Source organism: Trachymyrmex septentrionalis, unplaced genomic scaffold, assembly GCF_001594115.1.
Source record: "Trachymyrmex septentrionalis isolate Tsep2-gDNA-1 unplaced genomic scaffold, Tsep1.0 scaffold14, whole genome shotgun sequence".
Classification (NCBI taxonomy): Eukaryota; Metazoa; Arthropoda; class Insecta; order Hymenoptera; family Formicidae; genus Trachymyrmex; species Trachymyrmex septentrionalis.
The window spans coordinates 2,815,458-2,829,594 of NW_017304543.1; the positions used below are offsets into that span (position 1 = coordinate 2,815,458).

Below are 14,137 nucleotides of genomic sequence, written 5' to 3' on the forward strand. Positions count from 1 at the left end.
ATCCTATTACGCGCCGCGACTTTAATTAAATGTCTAATATTTTTGATTCCCTAACAATATAATTCCATTGAATCTTTGGAATTTGTGCTACAACTTTTTACGTTTTAAAAAGGAAAAAAAAAGATCTCCCTGAAACTTCCGACATAATAATAAAATTAATTCTATATATGTATCATATACATTTTTCGCATTAATCCTTATTCTGTTCTATTTCTTCTAATAATTAAATTTTTTCTTATGAGAAATCTCATCAATACATTACTTTTGCTACTTGAATAAATCACGCTATTATTATTTTCACAAATTTCGCCCTTCTCAATAAGCAAAAATTTTGAAAATCAACAAAAATGATTTCAAAGTTACGTCCCACACAACATGAAATATTTCCGAAATATTTTAAAAATATTGCATTGCAAGATTTTAAATACTTCCGAAATGTTTCATGGAATATTTCTAAAATATAAATATCTCCAGGAAATCAGAAATATTTTTGAAATATTCTTGTTTCCACAATATTTGTTGAAAATTTCTAAAATATTTTAGAGAAATATATTTTATACTTTTGAACAATACTGCAAAACGTTTACGAAAAATATTTCTGAAATATTGTTTATTGAAATATTTAAAACAAGAATAATTCACGTAAATATTTCATACTGTATAACGAGTGCAGTACGCTTCGTTTTTACTCAATGTATAACACGGCGAAAGACTCATGATTAAATCGCTTCATTAAACCTTACAAACTGGGAACAACACAAATATTTACAACATCCCAGATTCATCGTCGCGCGAATGCCAAACATTCGCTGACATTCGCGACCGGTTCGTGTCCGCCGGTTGACAACACGCGCGACCGGCGACAATTACGCGGGCGCGGCATGCCGTCCTGTTGCTTTTCTTGTTTGGAGAACGGTTCCGCCGCGGGGAACACAAGATTTGCGAGGCGGTTAAAATGGCGAGCCGAACCAGGCTCGCGAATCAGGATATAATGGATGGGGTATGCGCGTCGCACATCGGCGACGATCGCCCGGCCCGGGTGCGATTCGCTCGACGTATATATTTACTGTTACAGGAGTTTCGCGGGGCGAACGCTGTTCGCCATGGTTCGCCGCGCGCTCGGCGACCTGCGTTGTACCTGCAGCCGACCAGTTCACCAGTATGGCAGTATCGCGAACCATCGCGAACGGCGAGGACTTGATCGCAGGTGCCGCCCGCGACGGTGTAATCTCTCGTCGATCTAATTCCACGCGAGAGAACGTCCGTTCGCCGGGAAACGGAATTGGCGACGGTCTCGCAAGAACAGTCTTGCAGAATCATCGGCGATAGTCTCGTCGAATAAATTATAGATACAGCTGCCTCGTTAAGTCTGGTCTCACGAAAACAGAACGGAATAGGAGAGACTGTATTATACTTGCACAACAACGTGGCCCCACTGTGCGTCCCATTATTCGCGAGTTATCGAGGTCTTCGCGTTCGCCGCGGTGATACCAGGTACGATTACGCGTGTACAGCCTTCGTCGAGAGATATTCTCAGGTATTCTCATATATGTAATCCATCCCAAGGAATACATCAAATTAAATGATTTTATTTGGACTTCAAAATGATGATTTTAAGTTTGACTATTTATTGACGTTAAGAATTACAAGGTTTAACTGTTTATTATTATTGACGTTAAGAATTAAAATAGTCATTTTGATTTTATTCTCGAGACTCTCCGTGTGTTCCTTGGAAAGCACAGAAGCTTACAGCAACATTTGCAACGTTATTGCAATATTGTTATAACGTTACAATATTGTTCCGATATTATTGGAGTCATTTGTGCTGTATATGCGTCATTTCTCTATAGATAGACCGAATATAACGTCTCTACCCAAGCAGAACAACAATCCATACAACACAAATCATTATAGCAATAACGATCGCGTTCAGCAAAAAAAAGCAACTTTGCAACTGTTATTCAAATCCAAGAAACACACAAAAATCAACAAAAAAAAATGACTTTATTTTGATTCTTAACGTTAATAAACAGTCAAATTTTCTAACTAAAAATTACCATTTTGGCTTTCATGACGTCAAAATAAATTAAGTAATTTTGACTTTCTCTTTAACTTGATGTATTCCTTAGTGATATCAGATTTTTTTATATTATGATTGACCTTTCCCTTAGTTTCTCACGAATCTATAAATATAGAAACCAATCGCATTAAATATAATTTTAACAGTTGCAAAGCCGCTTTTTACGCTAAACGTAGACATTGCAACGTTCCAGCAATATTGTAGTAACATTGAAAAAATGTTGCAGCAACATTGCTCCAAATTCTATGCTGTATGGGAAGTCGTGATATATAAAATGACGTTAAAATGAAATCGTAAAATAAATTGAAAAGTGAGTTTTAGTAATCATTTTGCAATCATTTCGCTGTCATGATGACTTGTGTTCTGCTTGGGTAATCACTAGCCAGCCAGACCTCCCTCTATTGAAGGAGTTCAAGAAGAAGCTCTATGAATGCTCGAACGACATCAGGAGACACCTACGGTACGGTGACACATCCGGTACTCAGGAGTTGAACTGTAGCGAGGACTTCGATTGCATCTGGAAGACTGAAAGTAACGGTGGTTCGTCGGGTGTCATCCTGATAACGACACGGATCGGCGCTCGTCGAAAAGAGAACTTTTGGGAACAAGCATTACCGGTGCAATATATCATGCGTACGAAGAACCATCCCGGAAAATCGAAAGCGACACGACGTTCTTACCGTCGGCAGTACGTACGCGCGGGACACGCGCCATCGGCATAAATATTGAATTGAACAAGTGACGTAATATTAGTTGCGCGAGGCATGATAATAAGCGAGGACGTCGTCGTTGCTCATCGGCGCACCTCGCGATCAGATAAAGCCGCTCGAAATTGTTCCCCGTTTCGAGGTCGACGCACTGCTCGCGTATCTGCCGCGGAGAAGCCCGATAAAAGGTTCAGTCCGGATCCATCGTCGTTGCCAGCCTGCTGTTGCATTCCCGAATTCTCGCCGGCGGAAACGCACGGAATGGAGGTGAGTCTCTCCCTCGCTTCGACTAAAAAGTAAATAAAAAGGAGTTTCCGGAAAACCGATCGCTTGCAGACACTCCACCCTAGCAAACACCGAATATAACTATGTAATATAGCTGTAAAATATTTATATATATCTGTTATATAGCAGTTACATTTATTAGGTCCGATTTCTCTCATCAATGTAAAATTATCTTAAATTTTTTCTCTATTCTTAGAATTAGAAAAAGATAAACAGTAAGTTAAATCAAAATTAAAATTAATCTTACATTGGTGGAGCCGGGCTAAGTTTGTTTTATACCCGTTCCTGTCAATGTAATTTAATTTTAATTAGTTCATCTAACTCTTTACTAGTTCTAAGAGTTAGAAAAAGCTGAAGAATAAGTTAAACCGAAATTAAAGTTAATCTACATTGATAGAAATGGGATATTACTTGAACTTGCATGTGTACAGGGTTTCATCTTTTCTCTTTTTTCTTCGGTGTAGAGAGAAAAGAAGAGAAGAGATGAACTGTGCAGAAAAATCAACTAAAAAGAACAAGACTAACGTTTGCTGAAACATATTTTCGTAGACTGTCGTAGAGGAATCGTTCATTGGAACGATCTAACCGATGATCTGCCTATCCCACAGATGTCCCTCGCGCTTCCTGCAATTTAAAGCGATCGAAATACGCGTATACTTGGATCTAGGAAAGTTAAAGATGCGTGCTAGACGAGACATCAGGAAATGGGAAAATATGGAAAGTGTAGCTAAACGGAGTAAATCTGCGTAACGACAGTCTTATTTATCTCTAATGTTCGAGCAGCGAGTGAATTGTCAGTTACGCAAAACGCGAATTTACACGGAAAAAAATTAATAGCATTAATAGCATTAACTGACAGCAGTCTCTGATTAAAAACAATCTTGTTAATTTTCAGAAAATCTTTAATGAAAAACAAATACGTCATGCTCTTGTTTTAATAAAATTTGATTTGTTTTGTTAATATTGTTATTAAATAAACACGAATTTTCAATTAGACTGTTTTTTTTTTATTAATACTGATAATTTAATTAATATAATATCATTTTTTTTCGTGTTTAAACCGAAATGAGATCCCTTTTCGTTTCAAGGTAAAGAAATAAAAATTGCTTGAACACTTTGATTTCATTGCACGTCCTTTTTATCTTTCTATCATCTCGAAAGATAAATAAAATAAAAATAAATACAGATATAGAGATAAAAAAATACAATTATTGATTAGGGAAATAAGGAACTTAAATAAATACTTGAAAGATATAATTATTTCATTATTTAATTCGCGTGATGAATATGAATTAATGTTATACGAGATCTGGTTATGAAAAGACTTGAATTCCACTGAGTGAGAGTTAATTCCACCTCGTACTATTGCGCGTGACATCGCGACTGTGTTTACAATGACATTTTTCATTGAATCGTCTACGCAATGTTGATATCATATCTCTCGCACTCCACAGCTTCTTCGTAAAGTTTAGTAATTTGGTGCTTTAATTGGAAAAACGACGTTAGTGCGACAGAAGCAGAAAAAACAAATTTTTTGTCTAAATTTAAAAAAGTTGAAATAAATGCGTGTTCGCTAATCATTTCATCTGTAACAATTGGGCTAATAATACAACATATTCCGTATGTAATATTGCCATTTGTTAAAACAGTCAATAAATTTGTAAAGCCATCGCGGTTCCTGTCATATGTTTGCGGAAAACTTTTGTACACATTTCTGCGTCGTTCTTAAATTCTAAACAAATTATTGCCATGGAATTCTTACCAGCAAGTGCGTTTGATATTACTTAATGTATTACAATTTTAATTTTTCCCATATATTGGATATTTTTCGATATATCGCAAGTTGAAACCAACACATCGATATACATAATAACAGATCTTGGAAACTGATCCTTTTGATTGACTTCAACTATAATTCGATTCAGTTGACGTAATATTGTACGCGATCTTCATACAGAAATGATACAAGGCTCAAGATCAGAATGAGGCAATATTGTGTTTGACGCACGATATAAAAATATCGACCTCCCTGGAAGAGAACAGAATGACTGTACGAATATATTACAATCAAAAGTCAAGGCAGCAATCTAATTTAAATATATTTTCTTCTTTACATAATGATTTATTTATTATTCTAAAGATACGGAAAGTAAAATTCTGAAAATTGATTTAATTGAAGCTTTATGACCGCATTTTAGTTATCTTTATTTGGACTTACCATGAGTCTTAAATATTATTCTACTTATAATGAGTCTCTTATAATATTCTTTGATTTTAATTCCTAGTACTTATATTGTCTACATTTTATAATTTATAACACTTGGAAGAGAATGACTTGGCAATTGAAATGTTAATCGACATTGGGAGAACTGTATCGACCTTAAGTCGGTCGCTCAGACATTCTCAAAGGAAGCAAAGATGGTGCATGCCGATTGAGAGGAGAGACGAAAGAGCGGTAGGAAGAGTCGTGGCCCATTTCTTTTAGAAGGGAAACGATGATTACAGTTAAGCCGTTACCTCCGTCGGTGCTCGCTCAGTTTTCTGTGGACGGCATTCCTGACCGGCGTCACGTCACAGCTGGAAATCCTCGTGAGAAACTCGGTATAGCGGTTGTAGCAACAGCTTCTGTCCTCGCCTCGCCTTTCGTACGCCACGCCAACCCTTTTACGGCACTTTTCTTGCCAGAGACACCGAGACGAGGTATTAAAGCTGGCCTTGGAGTCTTTCTCAGACCTGGTTAATCGCCGCGAAAATTTATTCAAGCGACCTTTAATGATATCCGAGCGAATGCTAAGTTTTATGAATCAATGAATAACCGATACAAAAGATAATAGAAATTGCTCAACAAAACATAAATAGAATTGCTATATAACATACATATGTAAATATATACATGTTACATTTATATTACATTCATTGAAAAAATTTCTGGTTGAAAATGGCCGAATTAGCAGAAAATTCTAATCATATGAGTCAAAAATTTTGATTATCTCAACTAGAATTACAGATCCAACTAGAAAATTTTTTTATTTGTCCATCACTTTTAAACAGAATTTTAATTAATGCAACTCTTTTTTGCAGTGTAGCAGTTATATTTGATGTTTACTGGAAAAACTATGAGAAAATAGTATTGGATTAGTAAAAAAAAAACTATTGGAACAAATATAGTATTTGACTCAAATGGTTTTTTAATTATTTTCAATAGGTTTTTGCAAGTCTAATAGTATTTTTCCATAAAGGAAGAATAGGCTTTTGAGATTTTGATGAAAACGTTAAAAAACGGAAGTGACTCAAAGAAACAGAAAAGTGGTAATGGAGAGAAGATTTTATCATGATAAAAGCGCGATGTATTCACTGATACTAAAAAACAAAAACGATTTCTAATAGCCTTGATTTTTACCGAAGGTCATCGCTTGATTGCAATTTCGGTTCCTGTATCTTTTTCGTACAGAAAATATGTCTCTTATTTATCCGTTTCATGACTTCAAATGCATGACGTGTCAGGGAAGTTGCAGTGGAACACGATATAATTTTTTCTAAAGATAAAAACTGATAATGTTCGATATGCGATCGATAAAGGCAAAGATGACGGTTATTGTTGCAATAAGAAATTTGCTGCATCGCTGAAAATCCTTTCACCTTCCTACCGCACATATATAATTCTCTGAAAGTGTTTCGTTCTCCACGGTATCATTCGAATGAAATAACATATCTATTTATCAATAGTTATTACAATCAATCCATTAATCAATATTGGATGCCAATAAGCTCGATATCGAGAGAATTGGAATATATACATACACACATAAAACATGATATAAAAATTTTTAAGACGCCATTTCTTTTATATCTTCGGATCAGTTATTAGAAATTCTAATACACGGTCAAAAAGAATCAGATAAATTTTTCAACTATTCGATTTTTGATTGGATCCATATTAGATGTATTGTTAGTATTTTGTTTTTTAAATGGAATTTTAATGAGGTTCCTGTTTTCTTAAATTTTTTGTAAAGAAATTTTAAAATCTCTGATAACGAGTTCGTGTATCACATAACTTAAAATTCTTTATATTTTTCGTGAAAATATTTTAAAACCTTAACCATTGAATTTTAATGTTAAATAATCTTGTATCTCTCGAGGAAAGATAAAAATTAAACGCTCACGGTGTTCCATATTTTCATGTGAGAATGCATATGCAGGCGGAGCATAGACTGGAGCAGTTAAAGAGAGCGACGGACAGAATACAAAGGGAAATCGAAGAAGTCACCGAGAGGGAACACGAACTGCGGAACGTGGGTAGCATTAAAACCACATCCCACGAGACGGTAGACTTCAAGGTATCTTCAGAATGAGCACCAAATAATACAGTTTAGCGTCTCGGTATCTGTAAAAGTCGCACGCGCATCTCTTTTTATTTATAAAAATAAAAATATTTGCGAGTTTCAATTCCCTGAAGAAAATCCATAGAGCACAGAATTTGTAATAATATCGCTGCAAAATCTCTGCAATATTGCTAATAATTTTCTTATCAATTTTATTATTTTGCTTGTACAAATATTGCTAATGTTGCAGCAGTGTTATTGCAACTTTTGTGCAACCTTTGTGCTGTAGGGGAAAGATCAAAATGTGAAAATATGTCTTTGGAAATCGTCTCAGACGCGGAAAGATTCACTTGTATCTTAAAATAATATATAATTAGTAATTTTATTGCACAGGTGCGCCGTATGCCGCAAGCTCTGGCCTCGGGAAAACTGAAAAGAACGACGTCCACGCCGCAGATACTGGAGACAGTCAGTCCGACGTCGCAGTCGCCAAACTTAACGCCAAAGATGACGAACGGTGTGATATCTACGCGCACGACGCCGACACCGCTGCGCTTTGCAACCACGCCGAGCCAGAAGGGTTTGATGCATAGGTTTCTAGCTACACGGGGAAAACTCTATAAGAGTAAATCGCAAAACGACGATAATTTGAATTCTTCCATAACGCCCGTTATCACGCTCAATCCTCTGAGTATCAAAGCCTTTAACAGAACATTGGAAATACCACTGGAGCCGGATGACGAGCCAAAGAAGCCATTAACGAGGAAAGGATATGTTCCTGTCGAGCAAAAGATTCAAAAAGAGCTACATGACATGAAAGAACGAGAGAACGAATTAAGGTATCAAAGCTTTCATATATCAAAGAATTTACTTTATTTTACTAAACAATTTAGATGGTTTTTAAAATAACAGATTGAAGGGAAAATTAATTTGAGATTGACTTTTTAATTGTTTAAGAATAAGTTTTGAAATTTATCAATAAAGCGATTTATACTATTATATTTCCAATTCTCTGTAACAATAATAAATAATACTAATTTAAATAATAATCTAATTTAGATTTATTTAACATCTGATTTTGCTTGCAATGAAGAAAGCATTAAAAAGATAAAATTATTATTATGTTATCTAAGCAAATTGCTACACATTGCAATCAAAATTACGTAAAGGAGTCTTTTCACTTGATTATAACATTTGCTAACTTAAACTGATTCATATAAATTTCGTATTATCTTCTAGATTGATGAGATCGCAGATGTTGGCAAAGTCTCAGCCGAATCTACTTGATATAGGAAATGATAACGATTCCGATATTTACGACGGCTCCAGTTCCCTTAGAAGTGGCACTTCTACTAATACCTTGAATGAGGATGAAATCGAGAGAGAACATAAAGGAAAACACAAGGTTGGCAATGTTTCATCATTTTTTTACGATCAATTACTATCATCAAAATAAACGTTATGATAAATATAATTCTTTGGATCGTGTTTGTTGATAGTTTTACTAAGCGATAAAAAAAATCTTTTATTTGTAGCCTAATCCACGACGTCGTAACACGCTCATCGCGCAATGGGAGAATCTGATAGCCGCCAAGAGAGAAGCTATTGAGAATAACAATGAGAAAGATAGAAACTACTTTTGAAAGTTCTACTATTTGCAGACAACACCGTCTTTATCTTTATCCTATCGATATCTCGTTCTATCTAAATGATCGATTGTAAATTAATAATACTTAATAATATTACAGGATAACTGTATTGCAATAAGAGCATTGCTCCACCTTTCTTAAAGTAGCGTATCTTAAATGAATATTTTCTTGTTTTTTATCTTGTTTATTTATATAGTTTATTTAGGAATTTTCTGTGTTTGAATATTTATGCGCTCTAGTATTATAATTAAAATTTAATTCATGTCGCGGCTGCGTGTTTTTAGTATTAAGTTGTTGGCTAAATAATGTTATATTAAAACGCGACTGCTTATAAAATTGAAGAATTTAAAAAAAAATAGTAGAACACATTTTGTTTCATCGTTATTGATGAATTGGATAACATGAATACAATATGTAAAATATTCTCACTCGCGAGCGACTGAGTTTTCGTACGTTATCATCTAATTTGTAACTTTGCGAATGTTAAGTGCTTATTATAATTATTAGTTCACTCGATTTGGACGTGTATAGTATTAAAAATATGTGTATCAAATACTAATTAGTCATAAAGGCAGGTAAGATATTCGATGGATACCTGCATGTGAAAAATCCAGTTGTAATAATAATATTAAATAATATTACATTAATTGCAAATATTTGTTTTGTTATATCTGGCACTTTGTTTAGGGGTTTCATTATTACCACATTACCTTAATAACACTCAATAATAAACGTATTATAATAAAATCTATAATTATAAAGATATTATAATGTTCGATTTTACTTTAAAAAATATCTATTGCAGCACAATTAAGCATATAACACTGACGCAATAAATAAGCCAATTATAAATTTAAATAATTTTCAAATTATTATTGCTCAATACTAGGAGACTTTATATTGCATTATTAGATTAAATTTTCTTAAAAAATAGGACGGATGAGACCTGAGAGAACATATAATATATCTTTATAATTTTAATAAGATATAAAATCATCGCTTATAGTTTGTTTTATGCTGTTCATCATCGTAATTATTTGCCGATGATGAGAAAGATTGATTTATGTCTTTATTTATAATTAATACTTATCTGATCAGTCGTGAACGTAGCAGAAAAAAAATTAAAAAAACATTATAATTATAACATAGAAGAGAACCACAAAATAGTGAATATTATCCATTGAGAAGATGCATGAACATTGGCTACGTAGTTCAATATCTACGTTTTAAGGATATAGAGGCGCTTCAAAATAAAGCTCATCTGTTCACGTGGTATCTTCTTTCATGAAAAATTAAATCCATAAGTAAAATAAACGCAGTGTTTTTTCACATGTTTATGAATGTATGACATTATGGCCTCACATATAATCGAAATAGACGAAGACATCGAAATTAAACTTTTACTTAATTTTTCCTTAAATAAAGGTATGCGAATTATTGTTACTACATGTTACTGTAAAGTCATAAAATTCAATAAAATGTATACAATTACTTTTGAATACACATATATAATATATTTCAATATGTAAAAATTCTTCTGTTATACTAATGTCTTTTTACTAGAATATATAATTCTATCTCAGTAATTATTTTTTATTTTAGTTTCAGATTTACCAAATAATGTATGTGAAATATTAAACGGACGATACGAAGATGTAATAAATAATGAACTTTCTACATTTATCGAGGCAATAAAAAATGGTGATAACTTAGAAGAAATTATACATAATAGTTTATCTGATACTTATACCCATCTGTCATGGCTGTGTACAGGAGTAGCTTCGTTATTATACTTTGTTCAATGCAATTGGACAGGACCTCCTATTGATAAAGATATTGATTGGTTGAAAATCAGAAGAGATGAAGCACTCAATCATTTGTCCTTGCATATTGGATGTAATATAAATGTACGAAAACCAGAACTCATTTATCTGTCTAAGAAAATATTTTCTAATGTAGATCTGCAGCTTAAATATAAAAGTTGCATTTGGTGGCTGTTTAGAGCCACTCTGTTGCATCAACATATTTTGGATGAAAACACTGGAGTATTATTTGAAGAAACTGAGAATTTAATAACAGAAATTAATAATCTGAATATATTAGAACATTCTCTTTGTAAGCTTTTATTCAATCTGGAAGCCGGTACATTTTATTTGTACTACAGAAGATCACAAAATTCTGAAAAGCATCTTGAACATGCACAAAAAATAGCAGGCTTGAAATTAAATTTAGAAGGTGCAATGGGAAAACGTACCAAGTATCAACAAGAAGAAAAGCCGCAATTATACCTCAAAATAGAAATGAACAAGGATACTTTTCCTTCAATAGATTGCAAAAATGTACCAAGATCTTTGAGTTTAAATGATTTTGATGATTTGAGATTAGACTGCATTGAATTTTCAGAACATAAAGAAGAGACTAAATTAGGTATGATAGAAGAAGCGATAATTTTAGGAAAATAGTAAGTATAATAATATATTTGTATTCATATCAACAATTATAGCATGTAACCATTATAACAGAAAGATTTTAATAGTTAATAGTATTCAGTTGCAGCTGTGTCAACCTACGTACGAACTTACTGATGAGGAAATCAGGCCCTATCTAAGTGTAAGCTATAATATTAACATTGAATTTTTCTTTGTTATTAATAAATAATATAGTAGTTTATTATTTTAATAGATAATATTAAGAAATTCTTCTTGTAGAGAGTTATTGAGAGTACAAAAAATTGGTCATTAAAGATGACTTCTTTATATTACCGTTGCTTGTCGGAGTCTAATAATAAGAGAACTATCAATAGATCAATGAAGCAAACACAGTCTTTAATAAATGATTATAATGATATAAAAGTACCTATAGCCAGAAGAATGGATTTATTTTTTGCAAGTGGTATGAAACCGATTTGGATGTTGGAGGAGAAATGGGCTAATTTAATGTTCAGTTTTGGTGATGTAAAAACAGCTCTGGAAGTTTTTATAAAATTAGAACTGTGGGAAGATGTAATTGTCTGTTATAACGTGTTAAATTTGAAACATAAGGTATATTTTATATTAAATATATAACAAAAAGTTATATAATAAATAACTAATGTGAACGCTTTTTCAGGCAGTTGAAATTATCGAACAGGAAATATCCAAGAAGCCAACAGTAAAATTGTGGTGTCTGTTAGGAGATGCAACTGGGGATGTGAGTCATTATAAAGTGGCATGGAAATTGTCCGATGAAAAAAGCAGTAGAGTACAAAAACATTGGGGATTATATTATTTCGCAAAGAAAAATGTTAGTATTTGAGTCGCTAACTGCCAAAGTAAACCTTTTATTCAAATCTTAATGTAAAATTTATTTTTTAGTATGTCGAGGCAATACCACATTTAAAACTATCAGTTGAATTGAATAATATTCAGGAAGACGTGTGGTTTAGACTGGGTTACGCAGCATTACAGATAGAAGATTGGAAGTTGGCTGCTATGGCGTATAAACGTTATTGTTCTTTAGAACAATTTGTACGTACACATATTTCTGATATTACTACTTTTACAGTCGATATGAATTTCATAAAATTCTTATTTTATCTAAAAATTTTAGGCTTTTGAAGCATGGAACAATTTAGCAAAAGCATACATAAAATTGGGAGATAAAACAACAGCTTGGAAATTTTTACAAGATGCCATAGCATCTTGTTACGATTGTTGGCAAGTGTGGGACAATTTGATGATCGTAAGCATTGATTTGGGACATTTTTCAGAGGTAAATATCTATATATGATATTTTACAAAAATTCTCTGTTCAAGTATCTAAACTAATTTTAAAAGCATTAACACATTTAAAATTACAGAATTAGTTCATGTATATATTAAAAGTGAATATATATATATATATATATTTGATATAGCTAAATCTTTATATTAAATATATTTTATTAATAGTTTTAAACAATTTATTTACAGGTTATTCGATGTTATCATCGTATTTTGGATTTGAAAAGTAACCATTTAGATGTTCAAGTTCTCCAGATATTAACAAATGCTATAGTAAATAATATTAATGATGCGAACGGAAATCCAGCATCTCGTTTGCTTCAAAATAGTTTGGAATTATTTGGAAGAATCACTTCTAATATACTTAATAATCCAGATATTTGGAGAATGTACGCTGAACTTGTCGTACTGAAAAAAACAGACGTTGACGAAGAGAGAGCGGCACAGTATCTACAAAAAGCGTATCGTTTTATCACTTCGAATCCATGGAGTCACAGCGAAGCTGCAACTCTAAAAGTGCTGGATTTATGTTGTGATTTAGCACAAGCATATTTACGTTGTACCACTGATATTGCAGTTATCAAGAAAAGGAAAATGTTAGGAAGCGCTAAATTGTCGCTTCTAGGTGTCGTGAAAAAAGTCAAGGAACAAGAGTGGAGTAATACAAACATCATCGAACAATTAATGAAAGTTGAAGAATATTTAGCGACTATAACGAATGAATTAGAACAAATAAAACCTACATAATGAGGATATTAGAAGAATTCTTTTTCTACAGAACTTTATAAAATCAATGATATGATTGATTTTAATAAAATAGTTTACAATAAACAATATAAATACATTTTAAATTCTGTTTCATATGCATTGTATATAATTAATTATTGTATTCAATTATTACCAATATGATAATATTCTACATACACATATATGTTACTCATACACATATAAACTGAAAAAGTCAGTGTATCAATATTCATACAAATAATATCTTTGTTAGACAGCTAGATACACTTATTATAATTTAATTATCTTAAATTAATATTAAATAGATAAAACTTATTATAGACTGTAATACAGAGAACATTTAAATTTATTGCATTTTCTATATATATATATATATATCTCAAAATGTCTACGCGATACATGAAAAAGGTCTACGGCAGCGATGTGACCCTGGAAACGGGTAACGACAACACGAGTGACACGGAAGTTTCAGTAACCAGCAACACCAAGTCCAAGTCTTTCAATGTTTTCGATGTGGTACGTAGAACTAAACATTCGTCACATCGTTTTATTCCTTTCTGGAATGAAGGTAACGTTAAAAAATATG

The 14,137-nt window shown here is 32.8% G+C and overlaps 2 protein-coding genes across 4 annotated transcripts in view; both read left to right on the forward strand.

Annotated features, from left to right (window-relative positions):
* The first annotated feature begins 846 nt into the window (after positions 1-846).
* LOC108745602 lies at positions 847-9,180 on the forward strand. 3 transcript variants are annotated; one of them, XM_018481853.1, is made up of 6 exons: positions 847-1,537; positions 2,463-3,054; positions 7,272-7,409; positions 7,788-8,233; positions 8,634-8,799; positions 8,930-9,180. In XM_018481853.1, exons 2-6 carry the CDS (start codon positions 2,845-2,847, stop codon positions 9,035-9,037), a joined length of 1,068 nt encoding a protein of 355 aa, XP_018337355.1. In that variant the 5' UTR covers positions 847-1,537; positions 2,463-2,844; the 3' UTR covers positions 9,038-9,180. The 3 variants fall into 3 exon arrangements, with proteins under 3 accessions (XP_018337355.1, XP_018337356.1, XP_018337354.1); XM_018481854.1 differs by having other exon boundaries at positions 847-1,494; XM_018481852.1 differs by lacking the exon at positions 847-1,537 and having other exon boundaries at positions 2,400-3,054.
* A 1,130-nt stretch (positions 9,181-10,310) lies between these two features.
* LOC108745603 (3-oxoacyl-[acyl-carrier-protein] reductase FabG-like) overlaps positions 10,311-14,137 on the forward strand; it is a 6,110-nt gene continuing 2,283 nt past the window's right edge. Inside the window, exons 1-8 of the mRNA XM_018481858.1 lie at positions 10,311-10,468; positions 10,646-11,504; positions 11,587-11,653; positions 11,752-12,084; positions 12,152-12,325; positions 12,397-12,549; positions 12,632-12,793; positions 12,994-13,320. Coding sequence (XP_018337360.1) covers positions 10,384-10,468; positions 10,646-11,504; positions 11,587-11,653; positions 11,752-12,084; positions 12,152-12,325; positions 12,397-12,549; positions 12,632-12,793; positions 12,994-13,320 — 2,160 coding nt within the window. The 5' untranslated portion in view covers positions 10,311-10,383. The remainder of the gene's footprint in view (positions 10,469-10,645; positions 11,505-11,586; positions 11,654-11,751; positions 12,085-12,151; positions 12,326-12,396; positions 12,550-12,631; positions 12,794-12,993; positions 13,321-14,137) is intronic.